Here is a 24,107-nt window from a genome sequence, read left to right as displayed (position 1 = left end):
AGACTACACACTTTGTTTTCTAAAGTGAAAAGGTGAAGCTGGTAACCTTGAACCAAGCTTCAAGGTGAGGTATAGTGTTCTGTAGTAGTCCCTCTAATCCACTGGGTTGGTCTAGTGGTGAACATGTCTTCCCAAACCAGCTGATTTTGAAGTCGAGTTCCAGCGTTCAAGTCCTAGTAAAGCCAGTTATTTTTATACAGATTTGAATACTAGATCGTGGATACCGGTGTTCTTTGGTAGTTGGGTTTCAATTAACCACACATCTCAGGAATGGTCGAACTGACAATGTACAGGACTACACTTCATTTATACTCACACATATCATCCTCATTCATCCTCTGAAGAATTATCTAAATGGTAGTTACCGGAGGTTAAACCGGAAAAAGAAAGAAAGCAGTCTCTCTGCTGTGGCTGTTGAATGGGACATAATGTACACAACAAAATCATCAACAAATAAAGAACATAAAACACATGGCTGCATACATTTAGTAATACTGTTGATGGCTACATAAAATAAGGTGGCACTTAATACACTTCCTTGAGGTACTCCATTCTCCTAGATGAAGTTATCCGATAGAGAATTTCCAACACAAACATGGAAAATTCAGTTATTTAACTGAACTTGGCTCCCAATTCTATGAGGGTGTTTAGAATACCATGTTGCCAGGCTGTGTCACACACCTTTCTGATATCAGAGAAGATAGCAACGAGGCGCTGGCGGAATAGGAAAGCATTTTGAATAGCTGTTTCCAATAACACTAAATGGTCAATGAAAGATTGTCATTGTCAGAAACCACACTGTTCTGGAGATAAAAGACCATGTGTCTCCAAATACCATTTAAGCCTGCAGTTCAACATTCATTCCATTACTTTGTATAAAACGTTTGTCAAGGAGATAAGGCGGCAGCTTGAGGGGTTGGCTTTGTCTTTAACAGGTTTAAGTACTGGTACAACAATGGCTTCTGACCAGATGGGTGGGAAGACTTGTGAAGAGAATAAACCATTATAATTGTTCAAAAGGTGTTGCAATGCTGAATTTGGAAGGTGTGACAGCATACAGAGATGAATGTTGTCAGGTCCAGGGGAAGTGTCATATGAGTTTTTAAGTGTGTGTGACAACTCATTGAATACGAATGGAGCATTTAATTTACCAATCGAATCACCAATGTTTAACAATAATACTTCCATCTGTATCTTGTATCTCTGAAATTCGTTACAATATATGATGAAGTGAGAGACACCAAGCAGAAAGAATCTGCTAAGGTAGTTGCCAAAACATGATAAAAATATTTCTCCTTCATGAATAAGTCTGAGAATAGATTGTTTTGATGATCTGCAAATTGCACAGATCTTTTTCCATACAGTAGACATGGCAATAGTGAGTAAGATAGTGTCCACATATTTTGTCATGACTTCCTCCTAATGTCTAAGAATACTTGAAGACATATCCTGTTCTAGCCCAAGGTACAAATTTAGATGTTCAGTTAGAGGCCTGTGGTTAAATTTGCATAGTGCCTGCTGTCATTTGCTAATAATATTTTGGCAATCATCTTTCCACTAAGGAAAGGAAAGATGTCTAGGGTTTCCCAATGTTTGTGAGATATATCTATTAGCACTCTCAAGTATCAGGAACGTAAAACAGGTAAGTTGATCAAGGACGTGTACACAATCATCACACTGTGACGGGAAGGCTTTATAGTAACCATTCAAATCTGCCTTTTCAACAATCCATCTCCATGACCTTTTATTCGCCTCACAGTCAACAGCAAAAGCAATTGGCCTGTGGTCACTGCAGTGAAAGTTGTCACAAACTGACCAATTAAGACAAGAGACTAAACTCGGTAAGCATAAGGAGAAGTTGGACAATGTACCAGATGATAAAGACATGAATGTGTGTGACCCATCATTCAGTAGACAAAGGTCAAAGCCTTGTCTCACTTTGTTTATCACATTTCCTCGAGAGAAGCATAAAGAAGAGCCCCAGGAAATGTGGTAGGCATTGAAGTCTTCTACTATTAACAATGGTGATAGGATTTGCATGAAGAGATTTGACATTTCTAGAGCATTGAACACAGAGTTCGGTGAGAGATACAAATAGTAGATATGCAATTTGAAGGGGATAGAGACCTTCACAGCAACAGCAGGAATGAGGGTAGCTAGTGGTATCCTTGTATCTGACACCTCATTCCGCATGAAAATAGCAACTCCACCACCACTCTCTCTACTTTTTATGAAACAGTTGTATCTTTCAGAAATAGCCTCCAAGTATTACTGTATCTTGTTGTAGAAGATGTGTTTCTTGGAAGCACATTATTAGTGGTTCATGCGCGCGCATCTATACTCTAACATCTTCAAGGCAGGACCAAAAACCTCTAACATTCCACTGAATAATGTTGGTAAGTAAAGGTAGTTATACAAACAGAACAGCAGGTAAATATATAAAAAAATTAGTTGTACATGATCCTTTTTTTCTTTTTCCTATTTTTGATTTTAAACAATTCTGATGTCCTGGGATCGGGCAGTTCCTCAACCATATCCTCCAGTAAATGAAATGATGGATGAGGAGATTTTGAAAAGAAAGGGAAGTCACAAATGACAACCCAGAAGGGGTGGTCGTGTAGGCTCCATTAACAGGGAGCTAATTAGATGGCTTACTGCCAGCTGTGTTTACTCCTGCTCATATAGACAAAACTTTGAAGACAGGAACTTTCAGATGGATCCCACTGTTGATTTCACTAACTGCAACTAATGACATTTTGTTCATTTTAGTCAGCTCAGAAATAGTGTCTGTAAATGAAGCAACTTGATCAGATAACATCTGAACAAGTTATTTTAGATCACTGCAGGATCTGCACTGCTGATTACCTGAATTTGTAGGAGCTTGTTTTGATGTAGTGGTGGTAAAAGATACAACTGGTTTAACCAGGCTCAGTGTTTTTTTTGTAGGTGAAAAATGCCATGGTGTTATCATCCGGATATAACATTTTATTGAGAAAAAATAATTAAATAAATAAATTGCTAAAAAACTACAGCATTGAAACTAAAAAATTAAAACAAAAACTTACAACTAAATCAGTCTTAAAACTAAAATTAAAAATAAACTTAAAAGTAAAAAATTAAAATAAAACTACAAATAAAAAGAATTCAAAAAGTCTAAGAGGGGTGCAAAGGGCCCCAACTTGGATAACGGGAAGACTAAAACTAAACCTAGGTTAAAAACGTAAAACTAAAAACTTAATACTAATATCACTAAAATAAATATAACTACTATCACTCATAAAAAAAACTTAAAAATAAATAAAAGCTATATATATAAAAACAAAATAAAACTGAAATAAATTTAACAAATTCCGAGAGGAGTGTAGAAAGCTCCTTCTTGGATAACACAAGAAAATATAATTAAAAATCAAACACATAGCAGTAAAAAAAGAACACCACTATTAAAACATATGTAAAATATTAATATATATAAGATATATAAACACCCGGTCCAAAACGTCCTTATTATTTCCCAAGATTTGACAAATGTTCCTGGGCAATTTAAATTTACGATGCAAAGCCACATAACACACACAATCCACAAGGATGTGGCGCACCATGAAGAGGCAGTTGCATCGTATGCATATTGGTGCGTTTACTGCTGACATTAGATAACCATGTGTAGCTCTCGTATGTCCTATCTGCAATCGGCAGAGGACCACTTTTCACGACAAACTTTTCTGCATGAGGATTCCCATGGCAACACAGAATCCATAATGTGCCAGTTTGTTGTCAACCATAGCTGTCCAATCCCCTTGCCATTTTGTTCAAAGAAACTCTTTTATAAAATTAACAAAGTCAGAAAATGCAACACGAGTGGTAAAAGGAGGTTGATTGCATGCGTCTTTAGCAGCAAGATCTGCATCTTCATTACCTGCGACTCCCACAAGGTTACACATGGCTAGGAATCCAACAGAAACTCACTTATCTGTTCCCATGGTTCAACTCAGCGATTGCATTATAAATTTCAATGACCAAAGGATGATGACAGTAAAAATCTTCTAAAGCATGGCATGCACTACACGAGTCACTACAAATAAGAACATGATGGTATTTTTGGTTAACGATATTCAATGCTTTATTACTAGCATACAGTTCAGCAGTAAATATACCTGTAACATTAGGCAGACCAAACATATAGATTCTATTATTAACAATAAATGCGCATCCAACAGTATCATCCTGTTTCAATTCATCTGTGTATACTATTGCGTCTGTGTTTATTCTGGAAAGGATATGGTGAAATGTTTGCTGAAAAACGATAGGTGGTGTTGATTGTTTCTTGTGTATGGCGAGATCAAAAATAAAATTTATAAGGCTAATTCTCCATGGTGGATACGAAAAGGGATAGTTGAAAGAATAGCAGGTATGTCTACATTTAAAACCTGTAGTAACCGCTGGATACGTACACCCATAGGTGCAGTGGATTGTGGATGGTCCTCATCTTTGTAAATTAGGATTCGAAAGAACTGCGGTAAAAGCCAGGTGATTTGGTTGCCCTTTAAGACGAGCAAAGTAAGACACTGAAAGTTGTTCATGTCTATCCCAAAGTGATGGTTCACTGCACTCAACAAGTATGCTAGTGACAAGGCTTGATCTAAAACCCCTGTAGCAAGATGGAGAGAAGCGTGATGAACAGCAACTAACATTTTCAGCACAGTATTATGTTCTGAAGAGTAGGCGATACAGCCATAATCTAAGCAAGAACGAACATGAACTCAGAAAGTTCAGTCGTTTAGAAACCTCTGATAAAAGCAAGCATGTTGCCCTTTACTCCCCATTCTTTAAGGATATTTAGCATACCACGTCGCCAGGCCATGTCGAACGCCCTCGTGATATCAAAGAAGACAGCGAAGAGGCACTGGCATTGAATGCCATGTAAGCCTGCAGTTTACCATTCTCTCTGTTATTTTGCATAGGATGATTGTCAAGGAGATAGGGTGGTAGCTTGAGGGGCTTTCATACTCTTTCCCAGGCTAAAACACTGGTATAACTATGGCTTCTGACCAGACCAAAGGGAGAACTTGTGAAGAGAATAGCCCATTGTAAATCAATAATAGGTGTAGCACTGAATTTGGAAGGTGTGAGATCAAAATTGATACTGTATGATGAGGTGAGAAACACCGAACGGAAACAATCTGCTACGTTACTTGCCACTACAGAAAGTAATGTAAGGGGTACTCCTTCATGAATAAGTCTGAGAATGGATTGTTTTAGTGATCCGCAAACTGTACGGATCTTCTTCCACACAGTAGACATGGGAGTAGTGCATGAGATGGTATCCAAGTATTTCCTCCATGACTTCCTCCTAGCGTCCAAGAATACTCGACAACATATCACTCTAGCCCTATGGTATAAATGTAAGTGTTCATTTTTAGGCCTGCAGTTAAATTTGCGCAGTGCCTGTCATCGATTGCTAATAGCGTTTTGGTGGAATCATCGTTCCACCAAGGAACAGAAAGACAGACGTCTTGGGTTTCCCGATGTTTGTGGGATATATCTATTAGCATTATCAAGTATCAGAGATGTAAGAGATGAAAGTTCATCAAGGGCGTCTGCACAATCGTCATACTGTGATGGGAAGGCTTTATGGTAACCGTTCCAATCTGCCTCTTCAACAATCTATCTCCGTGGCCTTTTATTCATTTTGCAGTCGACACCAGTATTAATAATAGTTGGCCTGTGGTCACTACCATGAAGGTCATCACAAGCAGACCAATTAAGACAAGGGAGTAAATTCGGTGAACATAAGGAGAGGTCGATGTTTGACAGTGTACCAGATGATGAAGACATAAATGTGAATGATCCATCATTCAGAAGACTATGTGTAATTCCATCATTCAGAAAGGTCTAAGTCTTGTCTGACTCTGTTTATCATATTTCCTCGAGCGGGAGCAGAAAGATGAGCCCCAGGAAATATGGTGAGCATTGAAATCTCCTACTATTAACGACGGCAATGGAATTTGCGTGAGGAGATTTGATATTTCTAGAGCATTGAATTCAGAGTTCGGGGAGAAATACAAATTGCAAACATTCAGTTTAAACAGGACTAAGATTTTTACAGCAACAGCAGGAATGTGGGTAGCTAGAGGTAGCCTTGTAGCCAACACCTCATTCCGCATGAAAATAGCAACACCACCACTCTCTCTACTATCTATAAGACAATCGTATCTCTCACTTATACAGCTCTGAGAGTTACAGCATCTTGCTGTAATAGATGCGTTTCTTGGAAGCACATTATTAATGGTTCATGTGAATGCATGAACACTCTAATATCTTCAATGCGGGACCGAAGACCTTGAAAGTTTCACTGAATAATGTTTATAAGAATAGATAAATAAATTCAGGAAAGTATATAAAAATTAGCTGTATGTGATTCAGTTTTTGACTTTAAAGAACTCCAATGCCCTGGGGTTCGGTGGTTCTTCAACCATATCCTCCAGTACACGGAGTGATGGAGGAGGAGATTTAGCAGAATGGGATGCCGCAAATGACATCCCAGAGGCGGTGGTTTAGTGGGTTCCCTTAACAGGGTGCTTAGTTGATGGCTTGCCGCCCGCTGTCATTACTCCTGCCTGTACCAGTAAAACTTTGGGAACAGGAACTTTCATAGGGATCCCACCGTTGGATTCACTAACTGCAACAGAAGACTTTTATTCATCTTTGTCAGTTCTGAAATATTGGCTGTTAGTGATGCAACTTGATCAGATAACATCTGAACAATTTTTTTCGCTCATTGCAGGATCCGCACAGCTGATTATTTAAAATTTGTAGGAGCATGTTTTGATGTAGCGGTAGTAAAAGATACGTCTGGTTTAACCAGGTTCCTTGAGATAATAGATTTTTATATTCTCTGCATGCCTCCAGAAAGGATAGTTTCTGCTCGGTAGAGATTCTGAGAATTGCCTTTTCTTCCTTAAAAGTTGGGCAATCTCGTGGGCGAGCAGTATGCGAACCACTGCAATTACCACATTTTTCATTTTCTTGGCAGTTAGCATCGTGACCTTCCTTAGCACATCTACCACAGACCTCTGTTTTTGAGCAAGATGTTCTAGTGTGACCATACCCTTGGCATTTAAAACATTGTCGAGGGTTGGGAATGAAAGGTCGTACTCAAACTGAAAGATAACCAATTTTTATTTTTTCCGGTGGGACTTGAAGGTTGAAAGTCACTATAAGAGAAGTTGTTGGTTCTTCCACTTCACTCTGCCTTTTCATTATACGCTTCACTTCTACAACATCCTGGACATGGAGCTCATCATCTATTTCACTGACATCTATAGCCATAAGATCTCGGTAAAAAATTACCCCGCGACTAGTATTTAGGTTTTTGTGGCATTCCGCACTTATATTTATATTGGCCGTAATACGGAGACGAACGATAGATCGACTCTGCTCATCACTGAATGTTTCAATCAGAATCAATCCGTCATTTAATTTTCTGATGTTCTTCGGGGAACCACTTGCACCTGTTATAACTTTGTTTATCAAGAATGGTGACACCTTTTTGACTATTTCGGAGAACAACGAATCAGATATTTTTATAATCTATAATTCAAATCTAATGATTTGCAGTTCTCTTTGAGTGGACTTTTTATCCTCGTCAGACCAAGCCGACTGAGGCCTCTTCACAAGACTAGTTTTGGTGGTTTTTTTATATGGACCACCAACCATCATAGTATTTATTACTGGAACTGAAATTTTGGTCCCACGAGTACCGGTGAAAAAACTGACCACTCCAGCAGAACATACGCGTACTGGAGCTAGAGCTGAATACAACTGAGTTCGCCCTGGTGCCCAGAGGAAATTGTTCGAGACTCACTACGTAGAGCCATTCACCCATCAGCACGATAGTTTCCACCTTGGGTTATGGTTGCGTTTTGTAAGATGTCACAACAGCACCAAGTATAAATGTAAGAAATATCAGTGTAGGATATTTATTGTTGTGCAAGTGTATATGTCATAACTTATATAGTGTTCTTGGTGTAGTATATGTGTATAGTGTAAAGTGTTCTGCAGCTCAGAGTGTAATGGGAAGAAAAGCTGCAGAGGCTAGGGCTGTGGAAATGCCAACCCCCAAAGTCTTAAAGAATAAGACTCCCCATTGGAGAGGTTCAATGAGTTAATTGTCTTTTTATATTCTCTTTGTGCAACCGAAAAAGATAGCTTCTGCTCAATAGAGATTCTGTGAATTGCCTTATCTTCTTTAAAGGTTAGGCAATCTCGGAAGCGAGCTGTATGTGAACCACTTTAGTTTGTACATTTTTCATCTTCTTGGCAGTTAAATGTCATTGTGGCTTTCCTTAGCATGTCGAGCACTTATCTCCGTTTTTTGAGCAAGATGTTGTAGTGTGACCATATCCTTGGCATTTGAAACATCATTGTGGGTTGAGAATGAAAGGTCACACTCGAACTGAAAGATAACCAACTTTTATTTTTTCCGGTGGTACTGAAAGGTTGAAAGTCAATGTAAGAGAAGGTGTTGGTTCTTCCATTTCATAATACACTTCACTTCTACATCTTGGGGATGAAGTTCATCAGCTATTTTAGTGACATCCTTATCCTAAAGGTCTTGGCAAAAAATTATTCCTCGGCTCGTATTTAGAGTTTTGTGGCATTCTGCACTTATATTTATTTATATTACCCATATTATAGAGATGTAAGATAGATCGACTCTGCTCTTCATTAAATGTTTCAATCAGAATCGATCCATCTCTTACTTTTCTGATGTGCTTCAGGGAACCACTTAAACCTGTTATAACTTTGTTTATCAAGAGAGGTGAGATCTTTTGGAGGGAGCCACTTCCTGACTATTTTGGAGAATAACGAATCGATTATTTTTAATTTATCAGAATTTAATGCATTATCTTCTACACAACTATTATCCTTCTCAAACAATGCTGAATGAGACCTCTTCACAAGATTAACATTGGTGGTTTTTCAACCATCATATGAGTAATTTGTGGATTAGTAATTTTGGTCCCATGAGTACCAGCGATGTAATGGACCACTCCAGCAGAGCACATGTGTACTGGAGCTATAGTTTAATAGAACTGGGTTTGTCCAGGTTCCCAGAGGACATAATTCAAGACTCAATACATAGAGCCATTCACTCATAAGCACAATAGTTTCCACCTTGGGTTATGGTTGTGTTTCGTATGGGTCACAACGCCGAGTTTAAGTGAAAGAGGAAATAGTGTAGAATGTTGTTGTATAGTTGTGTAAAGATATATGTTGTAATTTATGTAGTGTTCTTGGTGTACTGTATGTGTATACTGTAAAGTGTATTGCAGCTCTGGGTGTAGTGGAAGGAAAAGCTGCAAAGGCTAGGGCCGTGGAGACGCCAACTCCCAAAGTTTTAAAGAACAAGACTCCCTATCGGGGACAATAACATTAATTCAACTCTGTATCTATATCTATGCATTGCAGCCGGTTACTTAGTTGATTCTGTGCATTTACCATAAAATCAGTTTAATTTCACTACCAATGTTGTAATTGTTGTATGGTGTTGCAACAAATGTACTTGCTAGTCGAAAGTCAATATGCATGTCGGTACGTGGCTGAAAAATCTGAACCTCAGGTCTGTGTCATACATTTTCTATATAGTTGGGCATATGAACTATCATATGTTACCTGGTACAACCATAAATTAGATAAGTCTGAACACAGCAGTCGACTAGAATAATTTCAATAGAAAAGTGTGTGTCATCTATATTAAACAGCATAGGCGAAGTAAAACATCGGGGGAAATGATATGATCGATGAAACAGATGAGACACTGCCCTTAATGTGCAAAAATCATGCTGGTTGCTTCTACCCACAATGGATTTTTGGCAGCATTTGTTGTAAAAACAGCAATAATTTTATTATGAAAGGTGCTGACAGATTGATTCAAACCCTGCTGTATGCTATCAAGACAAACCTAATGATGGCAGCATATTGCACTCTGATCCTGGCATGCATACCAAATCGATGCACTGGAAATGGAAGGATTCCACCATTATACTGTGAATCATTAGCACAATTTCATTGAGCCTCACAGCAGAGCTTATACTCAAAACATTGAACACTTGTGGGGTGTAACTGAAATGGTGGAATAAAAAGCACAAAGAAACTGCTAGGTACCAGAGGACAAGAAGCCGTTGCAGAAAATACTCAATGCAATAAAGGACACCTAGCCGCTGCAAGTCATCATGTAGCAGTGTGTAAATAAAATCTCCATGAATAAAGAAAACATTTGAAAAAGTCAAAGATTTGAAGGGGATAAGTGGTGGCACCAGTGCTTGATATAAATGTATTTTCTTTAGTTTTTACATTTTAATGAAACAGATTTAATAAACTAGAAACAGTTAATAACTAGTACTGCTACCAAGAAAAGAAAAAAATCATTACCAGTGAAGAGTGAAAAACATTTTAATTAATTAAAAAAAAAAAAAAAACAAATGTAAACATATAATTAATTACATTACACAATACAATGGTTTTGCAAGTTATGTTAAACTACCTACCTGAGCAATAGCATTGGCATGCAGCTCAGCAACAGCTCTCAAGCGATTGACCCATTCCTGTCGAGCCCGAGCATCTTGTGCTCTTAACTTAAACATTTCACCAGATGTTGAATTCACTGTAAATGTATTAGAATCCTCATCACTGGGAGAAATAACTGCTGCTTCAAGGTTTACCCACCCCCTTGGCTGTTGTTTCCTTTCACTCTCATTCTAAAACATAATTAAATCATAATTAGGAAAACTCTTACAAACATAACCAATTCTGCATGTAAAGAACTGTGAATATTGCTTGGTGCATTCCATGCAGTCATAAAAATTTAACTGTGAAAAAAATATATTTTTTTAGCATTTTTATGTTGTTAATCTATATTATCACTTTTCGCAAAATTTTTACTTAATGATAATAATATTTGTAATGGTGAATAAAGAAGATTGTTTTTATCATACAGTTTCAGTTGCCTAGGAAGAAATTTTCCACTAGACTTTTTCTATTATAATACAAGAGAACTATTTTTCCAAATAATTACAATTTCAATTCTACTTATAAATTAAAGGAAATTTTATAATTTTTAAAGGGTTTCTTGATCATTTTTTTATGTAACACTTAGTTTAGAAAGTTTACAAAAATTTTTTCCTCTTCTCCTACTGTAAAATGGCTGATATCTTCAATCATCATGTGGATCATTCCTGAATGATTAACAGTGAACACGTATGCCAGTTTTTGCTACTTCACAACCTTTTCCCTTATTATTAAAAAATTATTTTTTTAAATTTAAGCCATATGTCACAGATATTTGACTAGCCTTTTGGATAAAGAAATGGAAATGGATAGAGAGAAATCTAAAACTCTGGATTTTTCTCTATCTTCATGTGCATTGCAAAAAAAAATTTAATAAACTCGAATGAAAAATAACTTGTAACTGTTTTTTTTATTAAATTAAAAAAAAAATTACAGCAACAAAACATATGATGATTACACAACACTTTACTTTTAAATGAACAAAATGTGTAACCCAATGTAAAATGTCACTTTTCAGTTAACGGCACTCTACATTGTGAGTGAAAGTTTTTAATAATTTCATCAACAAAAGAAATATCTGTTAACTATGTGTATGTCTATATTACAGTCCTCTGATTGTTAGTTCAAAATGATGATCAAGTTGTGTTCAGTGCATTTCTTCTAGTTTTGAGACCATTAGAGTTGCAGTATCGGGGCCTGACATTGTCGTAAAGGATGGCCTCTCAAATTGGTTGGTCTCATCTTTTGTGGCGATATGCAGCCCTCATCTTGTTTAACAGCTCGAAGTAGTAAGTAGCATTGATTGAGTGTCACTCATACAAAAAATCAATGAGCAAAATACCTCTTAATTCAATGTGCAAAAAAAAGTTGAAAGAACATTACCAGCTGACATTCAAGTCTTGGCTTTCACTGGGGCTGCCTCCCCTTTCCATCCCCACTCCATACTGGCTTGTTTTGACTGGGGAGTGTAGTGGTGGACCCACATTTCACCGCATGTGATGATCGGACTCAAAAATACATCACCTTCTTTTGCAAACCTTCCTGTAAACCTCTGACAGACCTTCAAACGTCTCAACTATTCATCTGCAGTCAAAAGGCGAGGGACACATGTGGCACACACTTTATGGAACTGTAGGTCATTTGTGATGATCGCTTGACACAGCTCCCATAACTTATTCTGACCTGTTCTGCAATTTCCGATACTCTCACCCATCGATCGTCTTCAAGAATGTCTCAAACCGCGCAAATGTTTTCATCTGTAATGCAGGTCCGAGGACAGCGATCATGTTCCTGATTTTCCACTCGTTCTCATCCTTCCTTGAACTCTTTATGCCAGGCAAACACACGAATCCTTGGCAATGTTTGGTCCCTGAACTGTGCAGTCAATCTCTGGAAAATTTCTGTCGCTTGAACTTCATGAGCAAGAAATTTTAAACTTATGTGTTGTGCAGGTGAGGGGTACACCTGTTGCTCTGACATAGAGTGTAGAATGGCTAGCTCTCCCCACTCCTAATGACCCCACCCAAGCATACTAGACTAGGCATGGGCCCAGTTCTACCAACCATAGATGCTCAGGAACAAAAATTCCCTTTATATTTGATTTACCCTCGTGTGTATGCATGCAAAAATTATAATACTTGCAATATGAACTGAAACCAAGCAGACTACTTTGTACATTTTATTTTCATTTAAGCAGAATTTAACAACATACTGATTATCTATTTTTACAAGATCCACGTGATTCATTGAAATGTTTTTTACATACTTGTAAATATAACTTCAATAAATAGAAAAATGTAAAAATATCACCACCAACACCACCAGTTATTTCATTCAATGAAAGTGAGATTTTTACAACACACGAAAAAAATATTTACTTCTTTTTTTAATGTCCATCAACTGCAGTAAGTGCTTGAAAAAATCAAATTACATCATAAAACTGATTGATACAAACTATAATACAACTAGCACTTCACTACTTTATATATATATTAATTTATATTTAATAAATCAACCCTAAGTATAGAATAATTGAAATAGGATGACTTACCTTATTTCATTACACAAACAGAAGCGCTTTCGCAAACTTGATTCGCATAATCAGCTGCATTATTCATATATATATATATAACAAAAAACATTACAAACTTGCAATCAATGATAACATACCACTTATTCACTTATAATTTTATGTTAAAAATATTTTTAAACCAATTAAATTCTATTAAAAATCTTTAAATTAAATTTAATTTATCACACTTTAAAATCATATACAAAAATTTTTAAAACTTTAAATTAACATTTTTTTTTAAATCATAATCAAAACAAGAGATAAAAACATAAAATATTGTTTAAAGGTATAAAGATTAATTAATTAATATCAATTAAATTAACATTAAAATGTAAAAATGCAATTAAAACAAGGATAAAAATTAAAACTTTTAAAGCAAAAATAAAAACTTAAGCAAAGCAAAATCATGTGCCAGCCATTCACTGAATATACTATACTAACAATATGAAATATCAATTGCTCAACACTATTATCAAAACAGATAGTGGTATTATCTACTGCAGTCTTTATAATACAGTCATCTTCATATTCTGTCTGAAGGTTGATCATATTAAATTTATCCTTATGTTTATATATATATATATATATATATATAATACTACCTTTCTAAAATGTCAAAATCCTATCCATATATAATTTTTTAATTTCTAACATTTTTAAGTTTATCTGAATATCTGATATTGTGTGACCATTTTTAATGAAATGATCTGATACATTTGAAAAACCCTTGTGTGTGTGTGTGTGTGTATATATATATATATATATATATATATATATATATATATTATTTTTCTAAAGTCAATTCTTCTAAGAAACATCTTCATATTTGCTAGCTATATCACATGCATTTTTATTTTATTTAAACTACTTATTTATTTTAATTTTAGTAATTGACATTATATTTCTATATATGTAATTTTTAACCTTTCATTTTATTTTTTAAAAAAAGTAATTTTAAATATAATATAAAAATATTTTTTTAATTTTAATATGTAATTTGATCTGAATAATTTGTAAAATTAATTTAAATTTAATACAACTGATAAGAGAAATTCATGAAAGTTCTTTTGCATGCATAATGGAATAAGGTAAGTGTGATCCTACTTTATTTATTATTCTGTACTTAGGTTGATCAAATAAATATAATATAATATATACATATACATGAAACACATAAGAAGGGTACGGTACATGGGGAAAACAAGAATGTCACTTTTTTGGTAACTGAATTGAATGGTAACTGAATTGAATGGTAACTGAAATTTATATACATAAAAATTTCTTAGAAGTGTTGGAATGTCAACTAAAGATAAAAGAGAAGCACACATAGAAATAACCTTTAAAAATTTCTGAGGAAACATTAGCTAACATCAAAAATCATTATTATTTAAAGGCAGAAGCAAGCAACGGTTATAGTATAAAGGATAACAGAAAAATATACCTGCCTCAAGAACTGAATGTTAGCAAAATGTTTAAAATGTTCCAAAGTGAAAAATAAAAGTATTAAGGTGTCCTACGAATCATAAAGCACAATATTCAAAAAGTATCAATTTTGGGTACCCGCAGTCTAGTACATATGGAATATGTGACAAGTATCTTTGCAGATATCAAGATCCTGGACCAGCAACAACCAATAGAAAGTGTTAAAAATGAAAAAAATAAGTTGATAATGAATAATTTGCATTAATTTAAAGCTACCATGTTTTATAAGTGTAAATATCGACAAGGATTAAGTCAAAAAAGGACAAAAAATTTGCAGCATAATGGATTACCAAAAATATATATCATTACCAAATATTACAAAGTAAAGTGTTTATAGTTGTTTTAATATACATGTATTGTCATATATATATATATCCTGAAACAGTCTCTAAGAAAGGGTCTAATAGGTAATTTCATTTTGTGTATGACGTAGTGAATGAAGATGTTAGAAATATTGAAGTGTTTTGTGACTGAGCAGGAGGACAAAACAAAAATGTTAATGTTATTAAGTTCCCATATTATCTGATACATTTCAGAAATCAATTTGATTCGATAAAGGTAACAAATCCAATAAGAGGACACTCTTACTTGGGAGTGTGATAGAAACTATGGTATAATAAATTTAAATATCACAAATAGAAATGGTAGAAGATTGGTTTCAACCGCTCGAAAATTCTAAAGTAACCCAGTACCTAGTACATTTACTGTTATAAAAGTTGATGAACACTTAGTGAGGGAATGGGTAGAACTATTGAAATTTATCATAACAGAGAAGAAAATGACTTTCAAAATACACAAAGCTAAAGAAATAATTTTTAATAAGCAATATTCTTAAATTTTGATGCGTAGATCAATATACAATGAACCATACATAAATTCAGTTGTTTTTGAAGGTTTTTCAAACAATAACCTGTCAAACAATAAGCTGTAAGTATTTCTTTAAAAAAAATTAAAGAAAATCTTACTACAACCAAGAGGTAAGTTAGCAAAGTTAATTTTTTGATTATCTTAAAATGTATAAAAAGGTACATTCCTTGGTTTTCCGCTGTACCCTTCATATGAAAAAAGCTTTAATTGAATTATAAGAAACAGCTTGCAAAAAATGTGATAATCAGAATTAGTGAAAAATTTTCTAACAGTTAATAATTTATTAAGCTACATACCTGAATTTAAACTTAACTGTTAAGTAAGGGCTTTTAATATTCTTTAAGGAAGGTTTCAAATGAAATTTACTTATTTGATAGTATTATTTAAAGTGTAAAATTTCTAAAAAAAAAATACCCCATTTCAACAAAATTATGTATATATAAATTCTGAAAATTAAAGTAAAAAGCTTTGATAACTGGCTCACCTTCTACAAAACACTTTTTGCCATAGTCCAGTAACACTTTAAACCAGTAGTAACACACCAAACAAAACAGTGTGGAATACTGGTACTTCAACTGAATTCAACTTAGACTAAAACCAAAGCACAATATTAAATATATTAATTATTGTTTGATACTTTACCAAATAGTAATTTAAGATTCCTTTTTTTGGATCTAAAATGAACCAACGAAACTGCCAACCCTTCATCACATTTGTATACTTGTGCAGCTGTCCTTCAAACATTTCTGATGTCATCTCCATTCTAAAACAGATAAAAAACCCAAATGAATAAATCCAAAATCAACATGCTACTCCTAGAATATAAATTTTACAAATTCCTATGTATAAAGGAGATAAGAAACTTCTTTCTACAAAAGTGCAAACACAGTGAAATAACCTTTTCATGGGAAATGATAATTAAACAAACAATAACCTTACAAAGAGATTTATGATTAAAAAAAAAAAAAAATCATTATAAGAAAACAAAGCAGAGATCAGCAATTTTATATAAAAATATATACATATATGATGTATGATTAAAGGGGTATTTCTAAAAACTGTTTCAAGAAATCAGTTTGGTTTCCAACACTGAAATAAACAAAAAAATTTTCATCAATATATGTCCGTTTACTGGCTATCTGCCAATTTGCATTTTTAACATAAAAATTTATTTCTCACAAGCTATCAGCCTATCAAGCTGAAATTGTATAAACTGCTAGGGCTTGTATGAAGATAATGAACCTGATCTCTCAATCCACTTTAAAATGGTGGTCATGTAAACTTTTTTAACTATTAATATCTTTGAAACTAATGTTTTATTTAGATGTTATGTTGTTATAAAAAAATGACACCTTGCTTATTCAATTGGGGTTTAAAAACCTGAAGAAAAGGTGTCAGATGAATCGGTGGAATTTAGAGAATCTTAAGGAAGAGGAGGTAAAGAAGATTTTTGAGGAGGACATCGCAAGAGATCTGAGTAAAAAAGATAAGGTTGAAAATGCAGAAGAAGTATGAGAGAATGTTAAAAAGGAAATTCTTAAATCAGCAGAAGTGAACTTAGGTGGAACAAAGAGAATTGGTAGAAAACCTTGGGTTTCAGACAATATATTGCAGCTAATATAAACATAGAAAATATAAGAATGCTAGTGATGAAGAAAGTACAAGGAACTATTGACAATTAAGAAATACTATAAACAGGAAGTGCAAACTAGCGAAAGAAGAGTGGATTAAAGAAAAGTGTCCAGAAGTGGAAAGAGAAATGAACATTGATAAAATAGACGGAGCATACAGGAAAGTTAAGGAAAATTTTGGGGTACAAAAATTAAAATCTAATAATGTGTTAAACAAAGATGGTACACCGATTTATAATACAAAAGGTAAAGTCGACAAACGGGTGGGATATATTTAAGAGTTATATGGAGGAAATGAATTAGAAAATGGTGTTATAGAAGAAGAAGAGGAAGTTGAAGAGGATGAGATGGGAGAAGCAATACTGAGATCTGAATTTAAGAGAGCATTAAAAGATTTGAATGGCAGAAAGGCCCTGGAATAGATGGAATACCTGTAGAATTACTGCACAGTGCAAGTGATTAAGTGATTGATATATTATACAAACTGGTGTGTAATGTTTATGAAAAAGGGGAAGTTCTGTCAGACTTCAAAAAAAGTGTTATAGTCATGATACCAAAGAAAGCAGGAGCACATAAATGTAAAGAATACAGAACAATTAGATTAACTCGTCATGCATCAAAAATCTTAACTAGAATTCTATACAGAAGAATTGAGAGGAGAGTGGAAGAAGTGTTAGGAGAAGACCAATTTGGTTTCAGGAAAAGTATAGGAACAAGGGAAGCAATTTTAGGCCTCAGATTAATAGTAGAAAGAAGATTAAAGAAAACAAACCAACATACTTGGCATTTATAGACCTAGAAAAGGCATTCGATAACGTAGACTGGAATAAAATGTTCAGCATTTTAAAAATAATTAGGGTTCAAATACAGAGATAGAACAATTGCTAACATTTACAGGAACCAGACAGCAACAGTAATAATTGAAGAACATAAGAAAGAAGCGGTAATAAGAAAGGGAGTCCGAGAAGGATGTTCTGTATCCCCGTTACTTTTTAATCTTTATATAGAACTAGCAGTTAATGATGTTAAAGAACAATTTAGATTCGGAGTAACATACAAGGTGAAAAGATAAAGATGCTACGATTTTCTGATGATATAGTAATTCAAGCTGAGAGTAAAAAGGATTTAGAAGAAACAATAAATGACATGGATGAAGTCCTACGCAAGAAAATAAACAAGAACAAACGAAAGTAATGAAATGTAGTAGAAATAACAAAGATGGACCACTGAATGTGAAAATAGGAGGAGAAAATATTATGGAGATAGAAGAATTTTGTTATTTGGGAAATAAAATTACTAAAGATGGACGAAGCAGAAGCAATATAAAATGCCGAATAGCACAGGCGAAACGAGCCTTCAGTCAGAAATATAATTTGTTTACACATCAAAAATTAATTTAAATCTCAGGAAAAGATTTTTGAAAGTATATGTTTGGAGTGTCGCTTTATATGGAAGTGAAACTTTGGACGATTGGAGTATCTGAGAAGAAAAGATTAGAAGCTTTTGAAAAGTGGTGCTAAGGAGAATGTTAAAAATCAGATGGGTGGATAGAGTGACAAATGAGGAGGTGTTGCGGCAAATAGATTAAGAAAGAAGCATTTGGAAAAATATAGCTAAAAGAAGAGACAGACTTATAGGCCACATATTAAGGCATCCTGGAATAGTTGCTTTAATATTGGAGGGACAGGTAGAAGGAAAACGTTGTGTAGTCAGGCAACGTTTGGAATATGTAAAACAAATTGTTAGCTATGTAGGATGTATACTGAAATGAAACGACTAGCACTAGATAGGGAATCTTGGAGAGCTGCATCAAACCAGTCAAATGACTGAAGACAAAAAAAAATATTCAAATCCATTTAAAAATAACAAATTTATGGCACTAATTCTTGAAGTGGTCACCTAAATTAAAAAACCAGTTTTCATTCCCTCCTGAATAAAATTAAATACAATTTTTGCAGTAAATTGGTTATTTATGAATTGATTTGAATAAATAAGGCGTCATTTTTTTGTCATAAAACTCTTAACATTATTTGTAATAACATAACATTTAAATAAACAAACGGTTTCAAAGAGATTAACAATTAAAAAGTTTATATAGCTGCCATTTTGTAATTGATTGAGAGATCAGGTTCATTATTTTCATACAAATAAATCTGGAATATTTTCTGTTTTACCTCACAATAGTTTTTATTATGTTATGTATTCGGAATTGCTTATGTTATAATTATAAATATAGTTAATCAAATTTAACCTTTGCTCGCTTCACTCATTAAAACTTCACTAGCGAGTGAAGCGAGCATAGGTTAAGTTTGGTTAGATTATATTTATAATTTCTCTGCAAATACCATATAATTATAACATGAGCAATTACTAATAAGCAATACACAACGTAAAAAAAAAATTGAGGGGAAAAACAGATAAAACCCGTAAACCTCTAGTTACCCTAGCAGTATACAAAATTTCAGCTCGATAGGCTTAACCATTCCTGATAAATAAATTTTTATATTAAAAATACAAAATGGCAGGCAGCCAGTAAACAAAGTGTTTCCAGACATATATTGATGAAAAGGTATTTGTTTATTTCAATGTCAGGGACCACCCTCTGAATTCTTGAAATGGTCTTTAGAAACACCCTAAATACATAAGTAGTGTTCCACAAAGAAACTGAGAAACTTTCAGAACATGTTCTACTGGTGAAAATATCGAAAAAAGTTCATATAAACATTGGTCTGGAAACGCTTTATTTTTGGGTTACGGCTAGCGAAAGATTTTGCCCAGATTTCAACTGTTCTAATCAAAAGAAGCCCTACTGTAATTTTTGAGACACAAATTAATGAGTAAAGTTGGTGGTTTCTTATGTAATTTGAGCTGGTAAATAGGATAAAATATGTCCCAGAACTCATTTTTAAGCTATGCAATGCATTTTTAAGATATGCAATGTAAAACACAAAATTTGGTGTCGAAAAGCAAGTTTTTTTATGGTTTCTAGTACAATGGCTTTGTTAAATGACAAATAAATCCAGAAAATTTGGTAACAAAACTTGTAGAAAATTTAATTCCGAGAAAATTAATTTAAATATGGCCAATAAAAAGTATATAAAAACTATTAAAGATTGATTTTTTTTTATTGAAGCAAAACAAAAAAATAATATACATGAAACAGAATATCAAACCTCATCCACAATAATTGTTCAAAATTCCCTCCTTCACAATGTATTTAGCACTCTGCCTGACGTAAAATATTTCTGCTGGCTCTCTGTATCATCTCAGGATTGTTTCGTATAAATTCAACAGCATTTCATATTTTAATGAGTAATTCTTCTTTAGTATTAACTTTCTGCCGGTATAATATCGTTTTCATATGGCCCCAAGTGAAATAATCTAGTAGTGTTATGTCAGATGATTTCTGGTGGCCAATTGATTGGTCCACCATGTCCAATCCAGTTTAAGAAATTACCATTCAAATGTTTTCTGGCTACTTAAGAAAAATGTGGCGTTGCATCGTCGTACTGGAAAATCATTTGCAATGTAGTTTGTAAAGGAACATCCTTCAAAAGAGCCAGCAAATTACTTTTCAAAAAATGAATATATGCATCTCCTGTAAGGTTTTCATTGAATGCAAATGGTCGCAGAATTTTGTCATAAATAATGCCAAACCAAACATTAATGTGAAATTTATGTTGGAAACTAGTTTCCACAGTAGCATGTGGATTGTCTTCACTTCATAAATGACTATTTTTAGAACTGAAGATTCCGTTTCTAGTAACAGTGGCTTCATCAGTAAATAAAATTGGATTTACCTTACCAACACTGTCTAGAAGTCAATGACAGAAGTTTAACCGCTGGGGGTAATCTGTTGGCCACAGGTGGAAGAAGGAAAGAATAAAGATTTTCTTTCCATAAGATGCACCACACTTTGTTTTTTGACAAACCAGTCCGACATGAAATTTGCCTTGAACTAGTGCCTGGGCTACGCTGAATTACATAATGTTCATCACTAACACAATGATTTTATTTGACGTTCAACAGAAAACAAATATATTGGAAATGACCCTTGTTCGTAAATATACACAGGTAAATATTGTTTTATAAATTTTGTATCTTTTAAAATTATTTTCAGTAATTAGCATTTTTATTTTTAAAAAGGATGTTTATTATGTACAGAAAGAATAATAAGATTTTCTGTCAATTTTTCATCTTTTTTTCTTCAATAAAAACAACAGATTTTTGTAAGTTCGTATTTACTTTTTATTGGCTGTATTTACATCCATTTTCTCAGAATTAAATTCTCTACAAGTTTTTTTACTAAATCTTTTGCATTTATTAGTCATTTAATAAAGTTAAATTGTACTAGAAACCTAAAATCAGAATTGTTTTTCAACACCAAATTTTATGTCTTATATTGGATATCTTACAAAACTACTGGAGTTACAGTTCTAGGACCTGTTTTATCCTATTTCCCAGCTCAAATTACATAAGAAACCACCAACTTTACTTCTTAATTTGGGTCCCAGAAATTACAGTAGGGCTTTTTTTATTAGAAGAGCTGAAATCCAGGCGAAATCTTTTGCTACCCATAACTTGAAAACAAAGAATTTCCAGTCCAATGTTTATATGAATGTTTTTCATTATTTTCACCAGTAGAACATGGTGAAACTTCTGAAAGTTTCTCTGTTTCTTCGTGGGACACCCAGTATGTACGTACGTATGTATGTACATACATATATTCAAATAATTACCAAAGCTCACATCTGTTTTAGATAATTACCTATTTTGTTCTACCTGCTATCTGTTGTATCTAGTTGATTATACCTGCTTCTGTTCTATCAATTTTGTACCATTTTAACTAACCTAGTAAATACCTACAGAATTCTGCACATTTATAATTTCAAAGCATCTACAACCATACAAGGATTTTCCAAGACATGATGTTTTTTTTATGATTTTGAAGTTTTTACAAATTAACTTTTATTTTCATACTACTGTTTTTATACATGAAATTTATTGTACAGTACAAAAGAATCAATCCTATTACATAATTAAAAAAAGGCTTATGCATGACCTAATCAAATACAAATGATATTAATGGGATTTTACAAACAAAACTTCTCTCTTAGAAACAGCAATACATACATATATATATATATATATGAAATAAAGAAAATTATTTCTGTCAGTTGCACTGAATGCATTTTATAGTTAAATCATACTTTTATCAAACCACACGTTTCAGCTTGCAGTGCCATCCTTTCTCCCACATTTACACTTGCTGTCAAATTTTATAATTACATCATAAATAACATTTTTTTCTATTAATAGTTTTATTTTAAGTTTTAAATTAAAAAATAAAATAAAATACTTAATCCAACTATTTACAGTTGGATTAAATATCATCACTATTTAATCCAGTATCACAGCAAACAAAAATAATTAAGTCTTAATTTTTTCAAAAATATACTACTAAAGTTTTGAAAAAAATTGTTTCTCTGCAAGAATCTAATTTGCAGTCTACTGGAGATACATTAATTTATTATGCCTAAGTAATTTCACTTCAGTCAACACTTAGCGCAATAAGACATGTCCTACCGTTAGTATATTTTAATAGAAATTGTAGTCTTAATTGAATACATGAAATCTGGAATAAAAAAAATTAAAAACTAAAAAATCACAAACTTATCCTAATTTCTTACATTGGACTAATTAATAACTCTGTAAACAAGTAAATTTCAAATGCATCAATTAAGTTATAGTTGTTCTATCATATTCCTGTTTATTAAGTATGCACACATATATTCTTCATTTACAGTTGAAGATATTTTTATTGTACACAAAAATTAAAAGGTATGAAAAGTTTTTCACTAAATTTTCTTTCTATTTCACACAACTTCCAGTTTTCACTTCAGCAGTACTATCATGGAATTCAAAATTGGCACACAACAAAATTTCGACTGGAATAATAAGATTAGAATCGTTCATCAGCAATGAGGATTTTAAAGTGTCATAAGTTAATACCACAAAAAAAATACACTCAAAAACATTCTATTACATTTAAAACATTAAATTAAAACATTATATTACATTTCTACAATAATAAAAAATTGCATAAATATTAATACAAACTAGTTTCATTTCAACTCTAGGGCTCGCCACTTAATAAGGCAGATATTGCAGGTTATACTAGCCTAAGCGAAACGAAAATTATTCTTCACTAATCTGAAACAAACCAAACCCTTTCAACAGAATGTAACATCACGAAAACGCCAAGGTGATACTCTTAAAGAGAAGTGTTACCTCTAGGCAGTTTATACTGCTATTCTGCTTATAGGAGCTAAAAAGAAAGCAATTTCAAGAACGACACTCTCGTAATGAAGGAATACAAAGAGGAAATTAAGAAAAACTGACACAGCAACTTACTTATTCAGTGATGGAAAACAAATATTGTAAACATTCTGTTGATCACAATAATCTATAACACAAGACTTCTTCTTTACTCTTTTTTTCTTCCTTCTCATCATATTCTTCATCACTTCCTAAATCACATTTTAGACACACGTAAATAAACATTATACAGAATTTAGAGCAAAGTTAAAACACCAACCAGTTCTACCAAAATAAAAACAGCAGTACATCGCAAAGCAAAAAAGAAACGTCAATGCAGCCTTCATAATTATTATTCTCTCGTAAAACATTTTAAGTAATATTTTGTATTTTAGTAGGGTATACAAAAATAATCTGAAAACTTTAACAGAAATCAATACAATTAATCAGCGAATAAAAATTTGATTTCAGACAAATGGCGGATACTTGGAGGAACAATATTGAGTATAAAATTAAATAACTAATTATTGAAAAAATGCAGTCATTTATCTTACTATAAATTATGTAATCGTTACGCGAACAACTTCAAATACATAAGTGCAATTATCAAAACTTTAACTGCTGATTTACGCATCCTACTACGATAAGGTCAGGGGTTATTAAACTAGTTG

The 24,107-nt window shown here is 33.3% G+C and overlaps 1 protein-coding gene across 5 annotated transcripts in view; it reads right to left on the bottom strand.

The window, feature by feature from the left end:
- The window catches only part of LOC142323113 (oxysterol-binding protein-related protein 11-like), a 68,887-nt gene that overhangs the window by 11,371 nt on the left and 33,409 nt on the right, over window positions 1-24,107 (bottom strand). For 2 of the 5 annotated variants that reach the window (XM_075362311.1, XM_075362314.1), the window contains 2 exons: window positions 16,130-16,250; window positions 10,548-10,757 (listed from right to left, as the gene is read on the bottom strand). In XM_075362311.1, the coding sequence (XP_075218426.1) occupies window positions 10,548-10,757; window positions 16,130-16,249 (330 nt within the window). In that variant the 5' untranslated portion in view covers window position 16,250. Of the gene's footprint in view, window positions 1-10,547; window positions 10,758-16,129; window positions 16,251-23,238; window positions 23,351-23,409; window positions 23,464-23,532; window positions 23,735-24,107 lie in introns of those variants that run through there. The other 3 variants (XM_075362310.1, XM_075362312.1, XM_075362313.1) reach the window with 3 other exon arrangements.

The sequence above is a fragment of the Lycorma delicatula genome, chromosome 4 (genome assembly GCF_047948215.1).
Source record: "Lycorma delicatula isolate Av1 chromosome 4, ASM4794821v1, whole genome shotgun sequence".
In the NCBI taxonomy this organism is placed as follows: domain Eukaryota; kingdom Metazoa; phylum Arthropoda; class Insecta; order Hemiptera; family Fulgoridae; genus Lycorma; species Lycorma delicatula.
This window is presented reverse-complemented; position numbering and strand designations above follow the sequence as displayed.